Below are 23,134 nucleotides of genomic sequence, written 5' to 3'. Positions count from 1 at the left end.
CCTTTCTTTGTCAAGGAAACAACAACAACAACACACATGTCAGCAGGTGTTACAATCACACTCCTACCAAATGAAGGCTCTCCTTTTGCCTTAATCTGAAAGATTTGATAGAGAAGTGGAAGGAAATTATGCGTATGGAGAAGAGCAGGGATAATAATGGCCACGTCCTTGTACCACTCAGGAGCCTTCAAACAGCTGCCAATATGATAGCCTTACTTTTTTTTGGCAAACACTGATCCAACATGATAAAAATTCTAGATAGTGAAGCATTAATCTGTCTAAAACCAAATTCCTGGGATCTCTGAGGGAGACCATCAGAGCATGGTCATCCCATGGGCATGAAATTGATGCTTATTCACTAATAAATGTATTTGTAATCCATCATTTGTCAAAGGCTAAGCTTTTCTCACTCCCTGCGTTTTTATATGTGTGTGTGTGTGTGTGTGTGTGTGTGTGTTTTCCTCATAAATACTTCCCTGAAAGAGCCAGTGAACAAAAAAAAGACCTTGACTAGTTGGCTTCTGTATAAAGCCTAACTGCCCGCATTATCTTATTCCCATTCTCCACATCCTGGTGGAATTGACTTTTTGCTTCCCCACTTTGGTATAACTAATGGTCCTGGACATTTCAGGGCCACCCTAAGTCCAGAGCCCCCAGGCAGACTTGCAGTTCTTAGTATACAGTTATCTAAATCCAGTAACATTCATACCTAAAAATATTATTAGCACTTCCTGGAGCCAGTGTTGTGCTAGGCTCTAGAAATGTCAGGGACAGCAAGAGATAAATACCTTCTTGGAATACAAAGAAAGGCACTTGGGGCCAGCTGTATCTCCCCTTTAATGTAATTAGTTGCTTAGCAACCCCATTGTTTTTTGCTATTCATTAAAAAACACTACTTCCTAGGGATTCCTTGGGATTTTTTCTCAGCAGAGATGGTTAGATCATTTTCACAGCTTCTCCACCTGGACGTTTCTTTGTGCTTTTCAGCAGTATTGAGAAGGTCTACAGAGGTTAGGAGAAAGACAAGAACTAGATATTTATCTTCAGGGAATCCAGTCTGTAGCCTTTAACACACTCTAAGACTTTTAACTATAGTGTCTTCCTAGGCATGGGGCCAGCATTGACAGATCTTCCTTCTTTATTTATAGTCAGCTACGGTGAAGCTATCTAAACCGGTGGCTCTATGGACTCAGCAGGATGTCTGCAAGTGGTTGAAGAAACATTGTCCGAATCAGTATCAGATCTACAGTGAGTCATTCAAACAGCATGACATAACTGGTAAAGTATGCAGTATCCCAGATATTTCACTCCTTTTCTTTCTCCCAGTTACGATAGCCTTTCCCATACCCTTACCATGAAACAACATCTTCCTGCTGACATTTTCTGGCATGGGTTTACTTCCAAAGGGGTGATAAATTCCAGATCCATGTGAGCCATGCTATTTAACAAACATACATGGTTATTATAGAAAACTGTGGATTTTGAGCATCCATTGTAAAAGTATATGGGAATCAGGGTGCAGGGTTGGGGGATCCTAGAGAAAATAAGAGCATGCCAATCATAGAGAAAGGAAAGAAGGAAGTCTTTCACATGAACTTGGCTACAGGATCACTATGTAGATCTTCCAAGTAGAAAAGGTTTCTAAGTAGGAAAATGCTTTTTAAAAAATGTCTAAGTTAAAGTATATTGACTTCTTTGGGTGAGCTATACACATGTATCCAATCATGTGAAAGAGTCCATGGTGGAAAGTCGGTTTTCCTGACACTCCTGTCCTCTGGCCATCCATTTCCCTGTTGACCACCTTCTTGTATCTGCACCTAGCAATGTTCCAAGTTTCTGAAATGGAATATAATAATACTAACTCTCTGCCCTTGGGATGGATACTTTCAAGGCACAGATAACGATTCCGTTTAGATCAAGGGTATTCAAATATTATATGTGGAGGTCAGTAAGTACTTGAAAGCAGAAAATAGGCCAGGATAGTGAACCATAAAGGGGCTTCAGATCAAGTCTCTCAACTGGGGGATGGAGTGGGCAAGATGGAGCAAATATGCCCACCGTGGTAGCCCATCAGAGTAAGGGGGCTTTTCCAGACCTTGCCTGCCCTTTCACCTAAGATCCTGCTTGTATGTGGGCAACACTTCTCTTTTCCCTGCACAAACAGTGCAGTGAAAGATAGGACTGAGGATACACTCTGTAAACCAAAACTGTGTGGCTTCAAGGGGGAAACAGTGTTAAGAAGTCATTTCTAGTCCAGATCTTTTTTTCTGAGAAAATGCTTTCACTCTAGTGGTAAAGTGACTTGTCATGAAATAGCTCAGCACTCTCGATGACAAACCTCTTTCCAAACCCACACTTTCTGTCATGACAAATCCTAATCTCTCTTGTTCTGTTCACTCCTATTACTTTAAAAAGGGACTTGTTAAGCAGAAAGTATTTCTTTTTGCAGTTCACCTCTTAGGCTGTAGCTTTGAGATCTGGGGCAGGTCAGTTCACCTTCTTAGAATAGGTCTCAGTCGATGGTTTTCTATGTGTGTTTCATGGAGCCCTTGACTGCCAAAGGGATGTGGGTGTGCTTTGGGTAGAGGCGGGTGCGTGAACCAAAACCACTCCCTTCATGTCTGTTGTGTATATTTGAACCATACAGAAAACTTGATTGATTTTGAAAACTTGATTGATTTTTAAAAAAAAAAAAATGCTGAGCTAGATGACCCTAGATTCCTGCTGACCACATTGATGTGTCTAAATATATAGGAAAAACACGCAATTGTAGCTCAAGTTGAGTTAACAAACAAGAGAGTAAAATCCTTCTATCTTAAATATAAAAATGGTCCTTTATGCATTTCCTCTCTGTCACTCCCAACTAGAGTCAATGGCCCTTTTGGATGAAATCTCAGAAATTCTGAAGGCAGTGTGGGTACTTAGCTTCGATTCCAAGTGTCTACATTCATTTTCTTAGTTCCTCCCTTAAGAGTTTAAGAAAAGCCCATCTAAGGTCAGTTATTCTACTCCTAACTGTAATCAATCAGTTAGTAACCATTTGCCTGATTATGGTAGCCTTCATCAGATAATGGCTGCTTAATGTTTTTTAATGCCTGTGCGATAGTAATGGCAAAGCCTTTTTCATGATCTTATTTGAAAGCAGTGTTATCTTTTATTAGGGGTGAGAATTATGAGGTCCCCTTGAGGGAAGGATAAGCATTTATAATGGTTTGAAGAGGATGAGCCTTACAGTCCTCAGAAATAAAGATTCATGCATCAATGCTTATGGAATAAATGGTCCCACTTCCCAAGGTTTTCTGCTAAGTGACATGAGGACAGGAGTGTGGGAATGAGGTATGCATTTCAAACAGTTGTCGTATGCTTTTGGTGGCAGACTTGGTCTTCATGAAACATACCAGGTATTGGGAAATCACTACTTTCTTGGGATCTTGGGCAAGCTGCTTATTAACCTGGGCAAGTTACTTAACCTCACTACCTCATCTCCAAAATAAAGAAAATAGTACCTGGCTCAGAGAGGTGTTGTGAAAATTAAATGAAATAATATAGGTAAACCACTAAGCTAACTGTTTCTTGACTCCTTTTACATGTTGGCGTTGTGCTATTAGTCATGTCAGGACTTACCTGGAAGTGTCGAAAAACATGCTGTTATTTCCTTTTAAGGGCAGCCTATTTTCTGGCAAGAAGAAGAAAGCAGGGAATTACTTGGGGACTTAGGCAACAGAGAGAATGATTTCAGATTAACTTTTGGTCTACATCTTTTTGACATTCACCTATTTGAAGCCTCAGAAGACAACTCTCTTCCCCTGTTCTCTGGCCCCTGCCTCTCTAAGAGTGAATGCAAAATACCCAAATGATCACAAGTGCCAAGTGGCCAGAAAATAGCTTTCAGGACTTCAGCCAGCGTGCATTTACCAGCCCTATGATGCTAGAAGCTGTGGGAATCCCAATACTCTTGGAGGCTGTGATGAACAGGGCAAAGAGGTTTGTAAAACTCAAGATGTGATGACAGAGCAAACCTCACCAGGGTGTGCAGACAGTAGAATGACTTAAGAGAGGACAGGGGAGTGGTTACAAGTACCAGGTCACAGCCCAGAGCTGCATCACAACCTCGTGATTTTGTAAAGGTTGCTGGGTACATGGCAGCTTGTCATCTGCAGAAAAGGAGATGCTAATAGTATCTGCCTCATAGTGTTGCTATGAAGGTGGTACGCAGTCACAGTGAGCATACAACGCATGTGAGCTGCTGCTCTTTTCCAAGTGTTGCCCTGATGGTATCTTTGATAACAAAACAATACACGTAATGTTGAATTCATCCAGCTTTATTATCCTGGGAAAGGAGGGAAAGGAGCATCTAAGGGAAACAAAACATTCTGGGCTGGTAAATATCCTGTGCTAATCTTTAAGGCTGCAGAAAAGATTGTTCATGTATCTCTTATTTATGCTTAGATTCTCCTGAGTGCTGCTGTTCTTTTATTTTTCTTAAAGCAAGGATCTCCTCTATCATGCTCATTGAGGAAGCGTGTTATATCAATGTTATATACAAACATCCCTTGATTTAGAGGCACATGGTCCAGTGACAGTAAATAAAAAAGACATATATTAAATGGAGAGAAAAAGAAGAAGAAAACAGAGATAGGTTTTCTGATCATAGGTCTGAGTCAAATCCTCCCTGCTGCCCTCTACACCAACCTTTGACATGTAATAAAAACATAATGCCACACATTAGTTTCTTGTCAGTAAAATAATATTTATCTTAAAGAATTTGGGGGAAGATTAAATGGGATGATGAATGTGAAGGGCCTAGCTTAATGACTGACATATAATGGGCATTCATTCATCCATTTAGGAAGTATTTATGGACCATCTACCATGTACCAGGTTTTCAGAATACAGTGGTAAGTAAGATAGTCAGTGATCCATGTAGGAAAAAAATTGTGCTTCCATGGAAAACTATGCATGGTCATCTATAGCACAACATTTTGGGCTATCTAATTCTTTGATTCTAGGGAGCAATTTTATAACTCTGTGAGTTGTAGATAACAGAGAGTAATACAATATAGTTTTTCTCCATTGACATGTAACTTCTGTTCCACAGAGGTTCAGTTGACTTGCCTAACCACTGTGGATAAGGTGAGTTTTGCCTCCCATTTACACATTTATTTCAGTCTTCCTGATCTATAATTGTGTCTGCTGTTCGGATTCTCCCTTGAGCTGGTTGTAACATCTTGCAAGTTTCCTCATTAATAAGTTAAATTAAAATCTTAAAGATGTGTTCACTTCCATATTTGTATGACAGTCATGATTTTAACCTTTTCTGAAAATTACCCTTTAACCTCAGTAGTGTTCAAATTGTCTGTATTTGTTTTTACAAAGAGTTCTACTATATGAACATTTGTTTCTGTGTTTATTTGAAGAACCTTAAATTCTAAACAAAATTTTCCCTTAGGTGCTTCAAAGTCTAAAAACTTTAGACATGTTTTAACCTATCAGTGTTCAAAATCTTTTGCAATATCAAAATTTTTGATAATTTTATTGTGCCCAGAAGATACCTGCTCTTTGGTGGCAGATGTGTTTAATCAGAAGAGAAGCTGCAGTAGTCCCCCCTCATCTGCAAGGGAAACATAGCAGGACCCCCACTGGATGCCTGAAACCATAGATATTACCAAACACTATTTCTATAGTGTATACATACATACCTATGATAAAGTTTAATTTTTTAAATTAGGTTCAGTAAGAGATTAACAAGAACTAATGATAAAATAGAATGATTAATAATAATATACCATAATAATAATTAGGTAAATATCTCTCCCTGTCTCTTGAAATATCTTATTATACTGTACTTATCTACTTTTCAGACCACAATTGACCACAGGTAACTGAAACTGCACAAAGCGAAACTGTAGCTAAGGGGGCTGCTGCTGTACTAGTAGCATTAACTCCCTGCAGAAGCACACTTTAAAAAGAATAAGATGGTTAGAACACTGGAGAGGCATTAGGAGATTAGGTTTAAAGAAAAGAAATTTGTGTATGTTTCTGTGCTTGCAAGATTCTGTCCCTAGCTTTCTGAGGCCTGGCTTGGAATGCTGATGAGGAGGCTCTTCTGGGGCCAGGTGTAAGCTCACAGGCAACTTTCAGATTCTTTTATGCACAGTCAAGTATCTCTTCAGGTTTGAAGTTTCTTCCTGTGGTGGTTGCTAACATCACCTCACCTCGTTTGGCTTCAAATCCTCTATCTGTGAAGGGTTCCTTCCCCTGCCAACTTTAAAGGCTTGTTTTCAGAGGTGAAGCACTCAGAGCTCCCCAGAATATAAAATATTTTTTAAAAGCTGCTTTGAATGTATAAAGGGTTTCCTTGGTCTACTTCATGGATGAACCATGGGTATCCTTTAGATGTCTACAAGAACAAATAGTTGTCATATGAGTATCGCTTACAAATGATTCCTATTGACTCATTATATTTCTAAATGATCACCTACAAAATAGATGTATGCCTCTGGTCTGTTTTTTTATGCTGCAACTGTCACCCACTTGTACTTTTCCTTTTTAAAAATATTCTGCTGAGATGTAGCACCTTGAAATTGGGCAGTTCTGAATATGCTGTTGAGTAAAGGGAAAATCACTATCTTTTTAGGACCTTTGGAATGTGGCTCCATGCATTTGCTAACGTTGTTCTCTTCAGTGCTGATTTTTCTGGGCTGTTCTACTCCTCTATCCTTCTGTGATTGTCTTCCAATTCTTTTATTATGGTTAGAGTTCCCTGTAGAAACCAATGGGGTGTGTAGTTAACAAGTGTCAAAAGGAGTAGAATAATTACTTTATGTGATGTACTTACGAGAATACTACTTAGTAGAACCCAGTATAACCAAACAAAATGTAGATGTATTTAACTATCCAGTGTGTCAGCTACACATTTTCTCATCTTTATCACTTCTGCTCTGGATATTGTGATCTACTTTCCTATCTCTTTGTATTTGTTTTTTCACATTTCTTTTTTGTGTGAACTGCTCTATACTCTTATTGAAACTTGAGCATAATTTTATATTTACATAGTAAACTTTCTGATATGATTAGAACATAAGTTGTTTCTCCTAATTTTCCAATAGAGCCATTGATTTTTCATTTTAACCCCTTTTAATGGAACACTTACTAGCTTTCTAAATTATAAACTTACTAACTTTAATATACATGATTTATTTCTCAGTGTTCTTAAAACAAGGGTACTGAACTTCATTTTCTTGATGATTCAGGGGAAAAGAATTCTGAGTGTTGGAAAGGACTTTAGATGTCTTCCAAGGATTTATGGGATCAACTTAAGAAAAAAAAAAAAAGACCCTTTCAATGAGAAATAAACACAAGTGGAAGGTCAATGGACCACAAAATACCAGCTCCATTCCTGATAAAAGTCTTTGGAGAATGTAATTTATATCTGTAGACAAATTTATTTACTAAGAATGTTTCCTCTCTAAATGGATCATCCCAGTCACTGGCACAACTGAGCACTGCCTCTTTTAAGGCTTGGCAGAAAGCAGACTACGTCAGCACACAGGTCTCAAGTGAGGACAGAACATGGGACTGGGCTGAATGAGTAGCAAATGGAGGGCAGGAGAGAGGCCAAGAGCGTTAGTCAGGGAAGTCCCTCCACAAGGGAATAGGAAGAATGGAGGCTGAGTGTCCCCCTTACAATATAGGTACATGTCCCCCTGTGTTACCCTTTCTAACATCCCTACTGTGTAGTTGGACAGCCTTTGCTTCAACACCTCCAGGGATGAGCATTTTATAGTTTTAAAAAACAGTCTGTTTTTCTGTTCAAGATGTTGGATTATTGTGGTGGTGATGGCGGCAGTGGCAGTGGTGGTAATGGTGGTTGTTGTCGGTGGTGGTGGTGCTAGGGGTGATGGTGATGGTGTTTGGTTTTGCCTACACTCCCTCCTCCTCTAAGCTGAAGGCCCACTGAACTACTTTCAAGGGTTCTCAAATGTCATACTCTCTACCTTCTTGACACCCACCCATTCACCTGAATAATTCCAGTTTTCCTTCTGGCTTGAGTTTTAGATACCACCTCCTATAGAAAGCCCTCCTTAGTTCTCTTCATCTGGGTTAAGTATCTCATCTCTAGTTTCTAGGATAAGGCTCTATGGTAAGACTTATCACAGTAAGTTGGTAGTTGAAAAGTTTAATAAGAAAGTGTATGTTGAAGTTTGACTGAAACACACCCCTAAGTCCTGTTTAGGTTCCCAGGTTAGAAACTCTTGCCAAAGAAATCTCTTGATGACTGCCCCCATTAGATTCTTGCTTCGTGGCATCAATGAAGTATAATGCTATCTTCCAGTCCCTTCCTTTGTTCTAGTGGACTATTTATTGGATATCCCCAAATGCCTCCTCCCAAGTTCCTGTTACTGAATACAACATGTCCAGGTTTCAGACACACACAGAAAATTACAAAGAATGCAAGAGGTAAGAAAATAACAAACTGAAGAGACAAAGTAATCATCAGAACCAGACTCAGATATGACACAGATGTTAAGTTTATCAAATAGGAAATTTAAAATAAGTATGATCAATATGTTAAAGGTACTAATGCAAAATGTAAACTATATGCCAGAACAGATGACTAATGTAACACAGAAGTGGAACTAATAAACAATCAAAAGAAAATACTAGAAATAAAAAACACCGTGATAGCGAGTAAGAGTGCCTTCAAGGGGATCATCAGTAGACTCAACACAGCCATGGAAAGAATCAGTGAACTTGGAGGTAAATCAATAGAAACCACCAAAACCAAAACACAAAGAGTAAAATGAATGAAAACAACAAAGCAGAACATCCAAGAATTGTGGGACTATATTAAAAGATGTAACATATGCATTACTAGAATATCAGAAGAAGAAGACAGAAGAATAGTTCAAATAGTAATGACAACAGATTTCCAAAACTAATCACAAGCATTGAACCACATATCCAAGAAGTTCAGATAACACCAACAGGATAAATATTTGAACTACTTTTCTCAAACATACACACACACACACACACACACACACACACACACAGGAAAAAGGTAAAATTTTGAAAGGAGTCAGATTTTAAAAACAAACAACAAACATCATGTACCTTAGTTCCAGAGAAAAGATAAGAATTCCCAGACACTTCTAATGAGAACCTCTTAAGCAAGAAGAAAATGAGTGAAAACTTTAAAGGGTTGAAACAAAAAAAAATGGCCAATTCTATATCCAATAAAATTATTCTTCAAACATAAAAGAAAAGTAAGGAAAGGCTTGCCCAAACAAACAAAAACTGAAGCAATTCAGTGTCAGCAAACTGCCCTGCAAGAAATGATAAAAGTTCTTCAGGCAGAAGAAAAATGATATAGATCAGAAACTTGAATCAACAGAAAGAAAGGAAGAATGTCAGAAAATGAATAAATGAAGGTAAAATAATTTCCTTTTTTCTTATTAATTGATCTAAAGGCTAACTGGTTAAAGCAATAATAACAATAATACACTGGGTTTTATACCATATAGATAAGTAAAATGAATAACAGCAATGACACAAGGGATGGAAGGGAGGAATAGAATGCTTTGTTATAAGGTACCTGCAATACATGTGAAGAATAGTGTTATTTGAAGGTGGACTTAGATTACTTAAAAACGTATATTGTTAACTATAAGGCAAACACTAAAAATTTTTTTATAAAGGAAAGATAGTGTGTTGAGAAGATAAAATGAAATGGCCTCAAATACTCAGTTAAAATCAGAAAAGGTCAAAGAAAAAAGAGAGAAACAAGAGCAATGAATAGAAAAGTATAAAGATGGTAAATTTTAAGTCTATCAATAATTACCTTAAATGTGAATAGTCTTAACACACTAGTTAAAAGACAGAGATTGTCAGATTAAGAGCAAAAAACGCCTAACTATATGCTCTCTAGAAGAAACACACTTTAAGTACTCCGGTTAAAAGTAAAGTATTGGAGAAAGATGTATTACACTAACACAGTCAAGACGCTTATAGTAGTTATATTGAGTTGAGACAATGCAGACTTCAGAACAAGAGTGAAAAGAATAAAGACGGCAATTAGGCTGAGCGTGGTGGCTCATGCCTGTAATCCCAGCACTTTAGGAGACCAAGGCGGATGGATCACAAGGTCAAGAGATTGAGACCATCCTGGCCAATATGGTGAAACCTGTCTCTACTAAAAATACAAAAATTAGCTGGGCATGATGGCATACACCTGTAGTCCCAGCTACTCGGGAGGCTGAAGCAGGAGAATCGCTTGAACCTGGGAGGCGGAGGTTGCAGTGAGCCAAGATCATGCCACTGCCCTCCAGCCTGGCAACAGAGCGAGACTCCGTCAAAAAAAAAAAAAAGGCAATTACAGAATGATACAGGGTTGCATTCTCCAAGAAGACATAACAATTCTAAACATTTGCACTCTTAACATAGAGTGTCAAAATACATAAGGTGAACACTGATAATATTCAGGTAGAAATTGATAAATTTACCATTACAGTTGTAAACTTCAACATCACTCTCTGATGATCTGAACAGCATTGTCAATCAATGTGACCTAACTGATATCTATAGAACATTTTATAGAATGTATGTCCAATATACATTCTTCTCAATAGATGCAGAGAAAGCATTTGACAAAATTCAGTGTTGATCCATAATTTTTAAAAAACTTACCAGAAAAGTAGAAATAACAGAAATCTTGATAAACAGCATTTATGGTGAACGTACAGGTAACATCATCCTAAATGGTTAAAAAACTTTTTTCTATACAGAATAAGACAAGACCATTAGCTTTCTTACCTTATTTTTTTTTTTTTTTATCTATTTTTGTATATGTGTGACAGAGTCTCACTCTGTCAGCCAGGCTGGTGTGCAGTGACACGATCTTGGCTCACTGCAACCTCCGCCTCCCAGGTTCAAGCGATTCTCCTTCCTCAGCCTCCCGAGTAGCTGGGATTATAGGCATCTGCCACCATGCCCAGTTAATTTTTGTATTTTTAGTAGAGACAGGATTTCACAATGTTGGCCAGATTGGTCTCAAACTACTGACCTCAAGTGATCCACCCACCTCAGCCTCCCAAAGTGCTGGGATTACAGGCATGAGCCACCACACCCGGCTACTTACCTTCTATTAAATATTGTTCTGAAGACCCTGGCCAGTGAAATAAAGCAAGAAAAAGAAATAAAGACAAAAAGATTAGAAAGGAAGAAGTGAAATTATTTTTATGTATAGATCAAATGGTTTATATAAAAAACTATGAGATCTGGAGTTGGGGTGTTGTCTAGAATACATGGAACCAGAAGTGTTTTCAGTTTTGTATTTTTTTGGATTTTGGAATATTTGCAGAATACATACCAGTTGAGCTTCTCAAATCCAAAAATTTAAAATCTGAAGTACTGCAGTGAGCATTTCCTTTGACCTTCATGCTGGTGTTCAAAAAGTTTTGGATTTTGGAGCATTTCAGATCTTGAATTTTCAGATTAGGGATGCTTAACCTATATGAAGAAAAAAATCCTACAAGAACTAATAATATAACTTAGTACGCAAAATACAAGATTACTATGTAATAGCTAAACAAAATATATCTAAGACTACACAGAAAACTGTAAAACATTGCTAAGAGAAATTAAATATCTAAATAAATGGTGAGATATCCCACACTTGTGGATTAGACGACTAAATGTTAAAATTATGTCCATTATTCTAATGATCTATAGATTCACTGCAATCACAATCAATATAACACCAGATGTTTTAAAATAAAATGAACACATTGATTCTGAAATTTGTATAGAAGTGCAAAGACGTTAGAGTAGTGAAACTCATATAGAAAAAGAACAAACTTTTGAGGACTTGCCCACCTAATTTTAAGACTTACTATAAAATTACAATAACTAAGGTAATATGGTACTGGAATAAAGACTAACTTGTAGATTATAATAGTAGAACAAAATAGAAATTCCATAAATATACTCACACATATATGGCCAAATGTTTTTCAAAAATCATACCAAAGCAATTCGAGAGAAAGGGTGGTCTCTTCACTACAGGGTACTGGAATAACTAAATGAACTTCATTTAGTAAGATAAGTGAACTTCAACTCCTGCATCACACTATACACAACATTTAATTTGAAATAAATAATGGACCTAAATTTAAAACTTTATAGAAGGAAGCATAAGAGAAAATTTCACGACCTTGAGAACAGGCAAGGAATTATTATATATGTCCCTGGAAGCACCTTAGTTTAAAAGAAAAAAAATTGATAAATTGGTCTTTTTATTTCTTTTCTTTTTTCTTTTTTTTTCTTTCTTTGTTATTGTTTTTGAGACAGCGTCTTGCTCTGTTGCCCACGCTGGACTTGAGCTCTTGGCACAAAAGATCCCATGGCCCCAACCTCACATGTAGCTGGGATTACAGATGCACACAATCACACTTGGCTTCTAAATTGGTCTTTATCAAAATTAAAAGTCTTCTGCTTTTCTAAGAATCCGTCAAGGAAATGAAAAAGCCAAGCCAGAGACAAGAAGAAAGCACTTTTATTATATATCTAAAAAAGAACTTGTATACAAAATACATAAAGAACATTTAAAACTCAAGAAGACAACCCAATAATATGGGCAAAAGATTTGAAATGATACGTCACAAAGAAAATATAAGAATGGCCAAAAGGCACATGAGAGTATGCTCAGAAATATTAAGTCATCAAGAAAATCCAAATAAAAATCACAATGAAATAATACTTTACACCCAGTAGAATGGCTTAAATTCCCATACCAAGCCATACCCAGTGTTGCTGTGGACGTGGCACACATGAATCTCTTGTATGTATGTTGTATGTGAGTTTAATATGGAGTCACCTGATTTGAAAATGTCAAGTTTCTTATGAAGTTAATCACAAACTTATGAGATGATTCTGCAGTTCCACTCCGAGGTATCTACCCAGGAGAAATGGAAACGTATGTTCTTAAAAATTCTAGTCCAATAATTTCAAAAGAGATTAGAATAACCAAAAATTCTAAACAACCCTTATATCAGTCAAGAGGAGAATAAATTGTATGTTCACACCAAAACCTCTATTTAACTATAAAAAGGAACCTACTACTGATGCACACAATGTGAATGAATCTCACATTGTGCTCGGTGAAACATGTTAAACACAAAAGGGCACATATTATGTGATTCCAATCATATGAAATTCTAGAACTTGCAAGATTAACCTGTAGGGATAGCAGTCAGATCAGTGATTGCCTGGAGTAGGGGTAAAAGGGAATTGACTGTAAAGGGGAGTGAAGGAGGTGAAAATGTTTTGTATCTTTGTCAAACATCGTCTCCTTGATATTTCAAATATGTGGGATTTATTGTATGTAAGTTATGTCTCAGTAAAGTTTGTTTATAAAAACTTGTGTACTTTTCCATTTTTTAAACTACATACCATTCTTAAAATGAAAAGATGAACGTGTTATCCTGCATTTTTTCCATTCTGGCCATAGGATCATTTAGATTAAAGATGGATAGATGGATGGATGGATATGGTTTTATATTTATCCATGATATAGATACTTATAGAGAAATTGAGTTTGAAAATCCATATTTGCATTTTGTTTTTCACTGAAAGAATAATCTGAAGATACCAAAGCATTCTTATAAAGAAAGGCACGGTGTTGCCTGTTGTTAGGAGATGACTGCTGACAAAGGAACAATACTCTCTTCTCTTCTCCTTGAGATTCTGCTCGTCTGAGTCTTCATCAGTGCATCCAAGACCTTTGGATTTCATAGACAAGTTAAATTGCAGAAAGCATTTTTGCAAATGACATACAGTTGCCACCTTTTGTATTTTGCTCATTAATATTTTTAATTAAAAAGTACTCTCACCACCATTTTATAAACCAAAGGAATTTTAACACAAAATACTCATGATTTCAAAATAGATTTTTGCTTGAAGAAAAACATACATTATTTTTATTTCTTCCATTTTCATCACAGAACAGCACCAATTTGTAGGCTAGTGTAAGTAAACTACTGCTCCAAGGACACATTCATCGATACTCTAAATTCAAAATTTATTTAGTGATAGTATTTGACAGGAAAAGAGTGGAAATTGTCACCAGATGAACTATTTGTTTCATAAATCAGAACTAGAAGGAATATTCTTACTATGGGAGCAGCCTTGCTTTAGAAAATCCCTGACATCCTTAATAATGCCCATCGTTTCTTGGAGGCTTTCTATGTGCAGGATGCTCTGCTGAGAACCACATGGACTGTAGTTCTGTCCAGTACATGTGATGCCTGTCCAGTACCTAGAACTGTGCCTAGAACTCCTCAGTATTAAAGAGTTAGTGGCTTTCAACAATCTTGAAAGCTGTTACAGGTGAAGAAGTGAGGCTCGGAGTTCAATGGGTGACTCAAGGTAATTAGAGGAGCTGAGCACTTACCATCAACAGGACCCACCACACAGTCTTGTTGGGAGGATTAAGGAGTTAAAACCCGACAATATTTAGAACAGTGCCTAGCACATCAAAGGACATCAAGAAATATTACCTATTATCATTACTAGTCAATAATTAGTGAATTGATATTCATTTAATGACACCACTATGAGCCAAACACTGTGCCAAGAGAGATAGACTATATCCCATTGCTGTGAAATATTTTATAGAAAAGCATGGCATCGTGATGTCAGACTGCAAGGGACCTCCTTCTGTCTCCTTTTTTTCACATGAATAAACAGAAACCCAGAGACTAAACTGATTTGTACAGGGGCACCGGAAAATGTTCAAAGCTTGGTGACATGGCTGTGGGAGAACAGGAGACCCATTCTTATGAAAAGTCCATTAGGTTACCTCATTTAGAAATAACCAGAGTGGGGTTCTGAAATGGACAAGACACTCTTTTCATGAGTGTGTTTTTCCAACCAAATTCGAGGAGCGGAATGAAGCCTTTATAGCAAGGGACTTGATCTCCTACTGCCTCACCTTTGACCAGATCCAGTTATTTTTTCCCCTGTCTTTATTCTATTCTCTAGTCTCCTGTGATAATGACACATGATACTAAATCAAATATGATCAAACATCTGCATCTGCTTACATTGTGAATGCTGAGCTTTATACCCTATCAGAGAAACTAAGTCAATTAAGTATGATCCATTCTGTTGTCCCTGTTTTAAAAACTGTTTCCATTTGATTTCTTTCTTTCTTAGACAGGGTAGGGGTCTCACTGTGCTGCTATGCTGCCCAAGCTGATCTTGAACTCATGGGCTCAAGCAGTCCTCTTGCCTTAGCCTCCTGAGTAGCCAGGGATTTAGGTGTGCACCATCATGCCCAACTCTGATTTCTTTTTTATTGATGACTTGTTAATTACTCTGTCAGTTTATTTTTTGGTTTTGCATGTTTTTGGAAAGCACTGGAGTCAGATTGCAAAATTGGAGATGCCCTTTCCCCTTGGTTTTGCTCCCATTTTCTGTTTAAAAATTAATATGCCACAGCTGGGCGCAGTGGCTCATGCCTGTAATCCCAGCGTGTAATCCCAGCACTTTGGGAGGCCAAGGCGGGCAGATCACAAGGTCAGGAAATTGAGACCATCCTGGCTAACACGGTGAAACCCTGTCTGTACTAAACATACAAAAAATTAGCTGGGCGTGGTGGCGGGCGCCTGTAGTCCCAGCTACTCAGGAGGCTGAGGCAGGAGAATAGCGTGAACCCAGGAGGCAGAGCTTGCAATGAGCCGAGATCCCACCACTGCCCTCCAGCCTGGGCGACAGAGCAAGACTCTGTCTCAAAAAAAAAAAAAAAAATTAATATACCACATGCTGTCTTCCTGTCAAGTCAGAGTTCCCATCCTTACAGAGCCTGCATGTTATTGGGAGATCAAAAATTAGACCTATTAGAGGCAATCAGCTAAGTAGACCAATGACTCTTTTCCTTTAGATGGCGTCATTTATGGTGAGGAGCCTGATGTCATGTGTTATTGATGGAGGAAACTGAAGTCCACACATGTAGGATTGATGATATTTACAATCCTGTGGCACTGTTTCAGTAAAACACAACTATCTTCAAGAGATCTTGGCCAAGATCCTTTTAGGACACTGTGTTTGATCCCCCATGTTCCCTGTTGAAATTCTTATTAGAGATATTTTTCAATTCCCATATTAACTGTAGGGTAATGTTACTCTTAAATATTTAGAATACTCTTGGCAAGCTTCATATCTTTGATACCTATGAAAGATGAGAGAAAGATTGGACTGTGGTGACCTGCAATAGAGTACATTCCATTCATTATTCACGGGGTGTGACCTTCGCCAAGTATGTTTAACCTCACTGAGCCTCAGTTTCCCTTTCCCTAAAATTAAATTATGATAATAGGTATCTTATAAAGTTGGTATTGGCTATTATTATTGATCCGTAGTTGCAGGAACTCCACATCAAAGTTTGTGAGAAAGCACTTTGCAAGTGGTAAAGAATTATAAACATATATGTGTTACAGATACACATTTGTATGTAAAGAATTATATAAATGCATAGATATACACATATACTTATGTGTGTAATTTTTGTTTTTTTATTTTTTAGAAGCATCTCACTAATCTAGTTAAGGCCCTAAAACCTAGCAATTAGTGATAATTTCTCCAGCCCATGAAAATTTTGCCTTGCCCAGTGTGTTTTTTAGTAATAATGATTATTTTGAATATCAACCCATTTCCTAAACATATACTTAGCATCGAATACTCCCAAGATATTTCTCTAGTAACTCAAGGTATAAAGAATTCAGAAGATGTGATTCTCGCCCTTCCTTAAATTATCATCATGTTGGGGAAAACCATATATCTTAAAACATATTTATTGAGGGTTTATATGCCAGGCAATCCAGGAAGTGTTTTTCATATATTGTTTAATTTTATCTTCACAATAACCGTTTAAGGTTGGTATTATTATTAATATTATTATCATTTGACAAATGAGGAAAGTGAGGTTCCAAGACCTTAGATAGCTTTTCACATGTTATACAAGCCCAGAGGTGGCAAAACCAGTATTTTAACCCAGGGCTGTCTGAATCCAAAGCTCATGCTTTGACCTGTACACTCTGAGGGATAGCATCTTATATGTGCAGGTAAGTGATATAGAAAATAAGCATGGGGGTGGGGTGGACATGCTTATAACCCTAATAAGACATGAGAAGGAACTCTTGTCTATAAGCCTGGTTGACTGGGAGGTCTGCTTAGAGAAGGCTGGATTGATGCTGTGTAGAATTTTAGAAGGTAAAGCCTCTCAAGATAAACGTTAAACTTCTAAAATCTCTGTGTGTATATATGTTGTTTGCCTCTCAGTGAATTTAAAAAGAAAATATAACGTCCTGTGAGCCATGGACTCACCACTTCAGGGCCTCAGACCCTGCCACTTCACCCCCTTGTGTGTTACCCACCTGAGTCCCGAAGACATTTGGGTTTCTATACCCTCAGGAGGGAAGAATAAAGGAGGTGCAAATGGATCAGAAGAATAGGTTGTAAGCTACATTACAGAATGCTTTGAGGGCCAGGCTAAGGAAATCAGATTTTTCCTCTCTTGGGTATCATTCAATACCCTTTAATGAGATGTGACATGTGACATCACGGCTCACTGCAGCCTCGATACCCTGGGCACAAGCCCCAGAGCCTCCACACACAGCCTCCTGAGTAGCTGGGACTACAGGCGCACATTACCACACTTAGCCAATTTTTTTTGTATTTTTATTTGTAGAGACAGGTTTCCACCATGTTGCCCAGGCTGGTCGAGGAAAAAAAGATGTTCCCTTTCCCAAGGCCAGTGACCTAACTGTGGTCTTCTCCTTGCCTACCGTCCCTTGCTCCTCCCACACCACAATTCTTTTCATCTGTTTCTCTTCTGGGTCTTCAGAATGTCTCCCTCCACTTTTGCGTTTCAGTTTGAAGACATGCTGCATCCTGTATCCATCTCCTCTTCTCTCTTCTTACTGCCACTTTTCTGGTCTAAATTTTCACAGACAGAACCATTTAGTCTCTCTTCTTCCTATGATCCTGCCTCATGGCTCTCTAGGGAAGTATTCTCTTGTCTTTTTTAAACCGGACTGAACCAAACTGCTTCCTGCTTATTGAGAATTAATGCCTACTGAATAACGTCACAATTCCTAAGTTTGGCTTATGAGGTTTTTCGTCAGCTTCATTTTAACCATTACAACAATCCATCCTGTCCTGAAACCACAGCACGTCACTCTCATTCTTGCCTCAGTATTAGCTTTGTGAACTTTTGGTCATTTTCAGGTGCTGACTGTAATTATTCCCCTCCTCCCTACCCTCTCTGGACCTCTCCAAGCAAAACTAATTTTTCCATTCTGTGTTTGCTTTACATTTTACACAATTAATAAATGACAGCTATTATTTTTAGTATTATAACACTTATCACGATATTAAAGTTATTTGGTTCCATGTTTATCTCCTTCCCACCAGCCCAGAAACTTCTCTAAGGTAGAAATTGTGTCTGATTTATCTCACTATCTCTAGCTGTGTTAACCCAGTGCCTGGCATAAAGTAGGCATTTAATAAGTGTTGATTGGATTAAATTGGGTTTGTTCTTCCTTTGATAGTCTTAGCACTGAACTAAAAGCCTTTCTTCATTTCTGTTGATAAGAATACTTTGATTAGTCTTTCAGTTTCCTGATTTTGCCTCCTTTTCATGAAGCTCATCCTATACTTCCCTATCTGCAACTTCTTACACTTACATTCCATTGATGTTCCAGTCGGTCTTCCTGTCTTGTTCTTGGAGAAACCCCATTTTACTTTTTTAAAGAACTCCTGTTTTGGATCTGTACTAAGCCCCAGAATATCATCTTCAAGTGTGATTGAATGACAGTCTCCAAATTTTGTAGCATCCTGAGCCCCATGTTCCCTTCAGCAGTTCTTCCCAGGATGTTGTGGTAGACTGTGTCAGAACTTTGGTCAGTGCCAAGAGTGATTGTCGCAGTGCTGTGAAAGCTCACTGAGTCTGCTGAAATTTAAGTCAGGTGCTGTTTTGTAGGGTGGAAGCAAATATCCTTTATCTAAAAAGCTTCTATTTAGGGCAGCAGGAAAGAGGCCCTAATCTGTCACACCATAGGTGCATTGAATGCAGATTTCCCTGTGTTACACAAGTAACAAAGTGAAATACAAATACAGTGTTTTGTTTCAGACACCCAAAGTGTCCACATTTGGATAGAACAATGCTATTAATAGATTTTGGTTTCCAGCCCTTTGTGGCAATTTAGCTAACCCTAAAACTACCTTGGTGACATTGATAGATACAAGCTCAGCAATTACAACTTAAACAAGAGCAATAAGAATAGTAAGTGGCTAAAGTATGATTACATTGAGCCATATAAAATTGCCAATATTGAACAATTCTGACTAGCAAAAATGGCAGTTTCATTAGATTTGCCATGAAATCAGAATAATGCATTTTATTTAAAGGAAGTAGAAAATAAGTAGGAACATAATATTTATTGAGCATCTACTATATGCCAAACACAGTGTTTAGCACCATTTATGTATTAAATCATTTAATTTTCATAAAACATATAAGATGTGTTATCCATCTCATTACACATGAGGAACCAGAGGTGTGAAAGTTATCACTTCCCTAAGCTCACACAACTAGTAAGGTAAAATAGGTAAGACCATATTAGGAGGATTCTTCTAAACTGGGTTTTGGCAAACTTTTTTTGTAAAGGACCAGATAGGAGAGCCATTTGGCTTTGTAGGTTATAGGGTCTTTGTCACAACTGCTAAACTCCATGTTTGTAGTATGTAAATGAATGAAGTGGTTGTGTTCCAGTAAAACTTTATTTACAAAAACAGGTGGCAGGCCAGATTTAGCTCAGAGGGTCGTAGTTTGCCAACTCCTATTCTAATGTCTTCTTCCCTTTGACCAAATCAAATCTGTTTCCCTAGTGATATTTATAAAAGAAATTTAGAATTCTTTTCTAAAAATGTGCTTTTTTTCCTTTTTACATACTAAATGTAGGAAAATTAGAAACTGTACATACACAAAAAATAAAAAATATAAAATTCCCCTCTAATTCTTACATCCGGAAATAATCTCTTATGTAAACATTTTGACATCTATCCATTCAGATAGTTTTCTCTATATGAATATTTATTTCTAAGAATGGCATCACACCTTAAAGGGGTGGCATAGTTCTCTCTCTTCCACTAAAAAATACATTGTGCATGAATTTCTGTGTCAGTGGTTGAATACAAAATATGTTATTTGACTGTTTGCAGTTATTCCCTGGATGCGGTATATGTGTCTGTTTTCCAGATACATTGTATATCTGGTCCCACGTGCTTCTCCATTCAACCCCTGTCCCCGCTTCTTTGGCTGGGTCCATGGCCCAGATTATTAGGTTGTATTGTGAATTCTTCTACCTCCTACCCTCCTATATATATACACACACACACACACAGAGGCACATGCAAAACATAGCACCATAAACCTTCCATCTCCACATCAATTAGCCCTTAGTTGTAAGAGTCCCGATTTTCTTTCTCTAGCAATTTGTACCTTGATAGTTATCAGATTTCTTCACTTTTCCCATGATTGTGGCCAGTCACCAGAGTGAAAACGGACCTAGGTAAATAAGCAGCAGAAGAAATCATACGTCTCCAAGGCCCTGTCACTGTCCTCTGTAGATGCCACCCTTGAGGGCAGTGTAATTTCTTTGAAAGTTTTCTTTCTGTCTGCCTCTCTCTTCTCCAAGGTTCTTCCAAAAGAGAAGCTTGCACAGCTTTTCTTCAATTCATTAAATTTTCAGCATCTTTCCCCGGTGGTAGGTACGCAGCAGGTAACATAGACAGGAGGACATTAGAATTCCTTCCAAGGGAGCAGTTACAAAAGGTCACATGTTGCCACAGTGTCCTTCTATATAAATCTTTCAGGGGATGGTGAAGCATATATCTAGTGGAGGAAGATAGGAGTGCTGTAGTTATTCCATAAGGATCTTAACCTTAAAACTTCCACTTAGTAATACATTCACAGTGATGATCAGTTCAGCACATAGAAAAATGGGGACAAGATATACTTACCTTTGCAAAATGAGCTCCAAGTTCAAGTAAAAGAATAGCCTCTCTCTCAACAAATGAAGAAAGCTACAGAGCAGAGCAAAGGATGAAGTGATGGCTGGGGCTGAAAAACGGTACCACTGTAGAATATAAAAGGGAAGCCACTTAGTGTCTCTAAACAATTTCCTGAACATACTCAGTTAACTATTCTGAAGAAGTCCCCAGAATCTTACAGGTTTTGTTATCCAGAAGAAATTTCCCACTGCTATTTGTATCACACTTGAAATTTATAAAGTGATATTTCACACACATTTTCAAACCTCAGACCCCTGTTGATAGAATATTAGTGTGAAACTCTTTTCAAATGAGGAATCTAGAAGCTCAGAGATATTAAAAAACGACAAAAAAAAAAAAAAAAAATTGACCCAGACCCCATAGCCAGCAGATGGCAGTACTCAGCTCCTCTGACACCTAAGGCTTTTTTTTTCTGCTTCCAGTTCAAGGACAATTCCTTACTTCCATCATTTTTGCTTTGTCAATTAAATACTCAGCACATTCACATTTGACTAGAATAGAGCCTTCTATGCTGTTAACATGCAAACTAGAGGGGAAGACTTTTGACACCAAGAAGGAGATTGTCCTAGGAGAACCAGGAATCTAGAATGATGTAAATTATGTCAGGCATAGTCATTCCTTATTAATGTGGAAGATATTAATCACCAAGAGAAATTGTTACCTTTAATTAGAAATAGAAAGGAAAGGAAAATTATACAGTAATCCTTTTTTGAGATACTTAGCAAAATGTCAGGGACAGATGGACTAGAAACAATGGAAAAACATATGTTTTACTGATGTTTCTCTTTGATCATGTATTGGATGCTATAGTGGCAAAAACATTTCCTGGTTGGAAAAATTATCCTTGTCCTTTCTTCTGCTTTTTATTTAAGAAACTGACTGGCTTTTCTTTTTTTTTTTTTTTTTGAGACGGAGTCTTGCTCTGTCGCCCAGGCTGGAGTGCAGTGGCGCGATCTCGGCTCACTGCAAGCTCCGCTTCCCGGGTTCACGCCATTCTCCTGCCTCAGCCTCCCGAGTAGCTGGGACCACAGGCGCCCGCCACCACGCCCTGCTAATTTTTTGTGTTTTTAGTAGTAGAGACGGGGTTTCACCGAGTTAGACTAGGATGGTCTCGATCTCCTGACCTTGTGATCCACCCGCCTCGGCCTCCCAAAGTGCTGGGATTACAGGCGTGAGCCATGGCGCCTGGCCTGGCTTTTCTTCTGGGGAGCTTTTGCAGTCTATGTCCCTTCTTCTTTATCACCTCTGGCTGCACACATTTGAGTTGGATGTTTTTAGTACATTTAAAAAGAAAGGCTAGGGAATAAATTGAATCTACAAACAGGTCTACTCTGTTTCTTGTAAAAGGCATCAGTAGAAAAGACTGCTTCATAAACCACTAAGGGTGAAACCAGGCCAGGCTCGGAAGGTAATCGATAGTATAATGCTTTGAAACTTCATAGTTTAAAAAGATAAATGTTACAAGTATGCATTCGTTTATTTGGACGCACTACCTCAATTTTACAAAAATTGTCCTATTCCACAGTAAACCACACAGACGGTAGGCACGAAGGAATAGGGATGAAGTTGATCATGGGCAGAAAGAATATAAAAAAAGAAAGAATGAGCCAACTGGAAGTCAGCTGTGCACCAGCCAAGAATATTTGATCAGGTCATACATCTGAAATGGGGCTCAAAGGCCTCATGTCCAAAACAATGGAGTTTTAATAGAAAACCAACCTCTCAAGTATGTTTTAACACTAAGATTCTAAATTGGGCATTTAGGAAATGAATATTAAAAAAATTGTTGTTAATGATAGATTATTATACAAGATGGCATGGTGAATTGCCCTGTTCAGTAATTTATCTAATTTTGTTTCAGTACCCATTTATATCTTACAGTGTTTGAAAATAATAACATTTCTTTCCATTGCAAGTGTTCTGTGGTTTGGATCTTTAATTTTTAGGGGATTTTCTTTTTTTTATTCTGGCCATGTGTTTACTTACTGAATATTTTATC

General features: G+C 37.8%; 1 protein-coding gene across 3 annotated transcripts in view; it reads left to right on the top strand.

Moving 5' to 3' along the window:
* The window catches only part of SAMD12 (sterile alpha motif domain containing 12), a 431,264-nt gene that overhangs the window by 179,150 nt on the left and 228,980 nt on the right, over positions 1-23,134 (top strand). For all 3 annotated transcript variants that reach the window (XM_031013912.3, XM_055349676.2, XM_031013911.3), the window contains exon 3: positions 1,149-1,278. In XM_031013912.3, coding sequence (XP_030869772.1) covers positions 1,149-1,278 — 130 coding nt within the window. The remainder of the gene's footprint in view (positions 1-1,148; positions 1,279-23,134) is intronic.

Source organism: Gorilla gorilla, chromosome 7 (assembly GCF_029281585.2).
Source record: "Gorilla gorilla gorilla isolate KB3781 chromosome 7, NHGRI_mGorGor1-v2.1_pri, whole genome shotgun sequence".
NCBI lineage: Eukaryota > Metazoa > Chordata > Mammalia > Primates > Hominidae > Gorilla > Gorilla gorilla.
The sequence above is the reverse complement of the archived record's forward strand: the minus strand, read 5'-3'. Positions and strand labels throughout refer to the sequence as shown.